Source organism: Pundamilia nyererei, unplaced genomic scaffold, assembly GCF_000239375.1.
Source record: "Pundamilia nyererei isolate P.nyererei 1_Seehausen unplaced genomic scaffold, PunNye1.0 scaffold00437, whole genome shotgun sequence".
Lineage (NCBI taxonomy): Eukaryota > Metazoa > Chordata > Actinopteri > Cichliformes > Cichlidae > Pundamilia > Pundamilia nyererei.
The window spans coordinates 8,047-9,129 of record NW_005187838.1 but is presented as its reverse complement, the minus strand read 5'-3'; the positions used below and the strand labels follow the sequence as shown (position 1 = coordinate 9,129).

Here is a 1,083-nt window from a genome sequence, read left to right as displayed (position 1 = left end):
CTGGTATAATTCTCAAACACATAGCTTAAAGCAGTAAGCTGGAGAGGAAATGGCATTTCACAAATTTAGAAGATCAAGAGAAACCTGAAGTTTCGATAGACTTTGCAGAACATTTGTGCACAAAGAGAGGATTAAGCCATTATGCTTGTTGTCTTTCAGAAAAAAATCCTGTAAGGGAACAAGGATGTCTACTGGTCTGTGATATCACGTAGTAGGGATAGTTGGAGGATGAGCCACCAGGTAAGTTATAGAGGTGAGTATCTAATGAATATTAAGGGAGACGACCAGCTATTGCAAGGAACAAGAATCCAATTCTTGCAGCCAAAGGAGGAATGAGCACTGGGAAAATGGGTAGAGAGGACATTAGTAGACATGGAAGCAGGAGAAAAAGAAACAACTAAACTGAGCCTGTTTACCACTCTTGAGAGGAAGATAATCTGAAAGAGACTGGATGGAACAGCTATTCCCTTTATATTGGAGATGATGAAGTTGAGGAGACACAGGTGATCCAGTCAGAGAGTGGAAAAGCTCCGAGCTCAACCCAAAGGGGTTGGAAAGACCTGCTCAACATTTTCTGGCTCAGAGAGCTAGAATTACAAATAGAAATAAGTCCAAATATCAGGCCTCTTCATTCACCTCTTCCTCCGAGCCTTGCCAACTCCCCGATGCTGGCCACGAAGAAGTACAACTTACTGGAAGAATAAGCAGATTACATTCTCCTGGTTGCTAGGAGCTTCGGCATCCAGACGATAGTTCCTGACTCACCGGCGGCATCTCCCTTGCCCCCATCGATTCTTCTGGGGGCCTCTGACTCATCGATGGTGTCTGGGATTGCTGCATGGCGGCACCGCAGAAAAGGGTAGTTTTATGCCATCAGTTTTTTCTGTTTTCATGACATCCGGTGGAACTATGTAGTTGCCGTTAGCTCCGTGACTATAATAGGGGAAGATTTTCTTTGTGCTCCCCTACTACTGGTTGATGTTGCTAACAGATATTTGATTGATGCTGAGTCATTTTCTTCACTACCCTGTTTTACGTGGGGTACCAAGCCCATAGTACATGCTAATTTTGTTGCTTTGGGAA

At 44.0% G+C, this 1,083-nt stretch overlaps 1 protein-coding gene across 1 annotated transcript in view; it reads right to left on the bottom strand.

Moving 5' to 3' along the window:
- Positions 1-632: 632 nt before the first annotated feature.
- LOC102212225 (extracellular calcium-sensing receptor-like) overlaps positions 633-1,083 on the bottom strand; it is a gene marked incomplete at its 5' end in the record, with an annotated part of 5,754 nt that continues 5,303 nt past the window's right edge. The window contains 2 exons of the mRNA XM_013916043.1: positions 633-668; positions 766-834. Of these exons, the coding sequence (XP_013771497.1) occupies positions 633-668; positions 766-834 (105 nt within the window). The remainder of the gene's footprint in view (positions 669-765; positions 835-1,083) is intronic.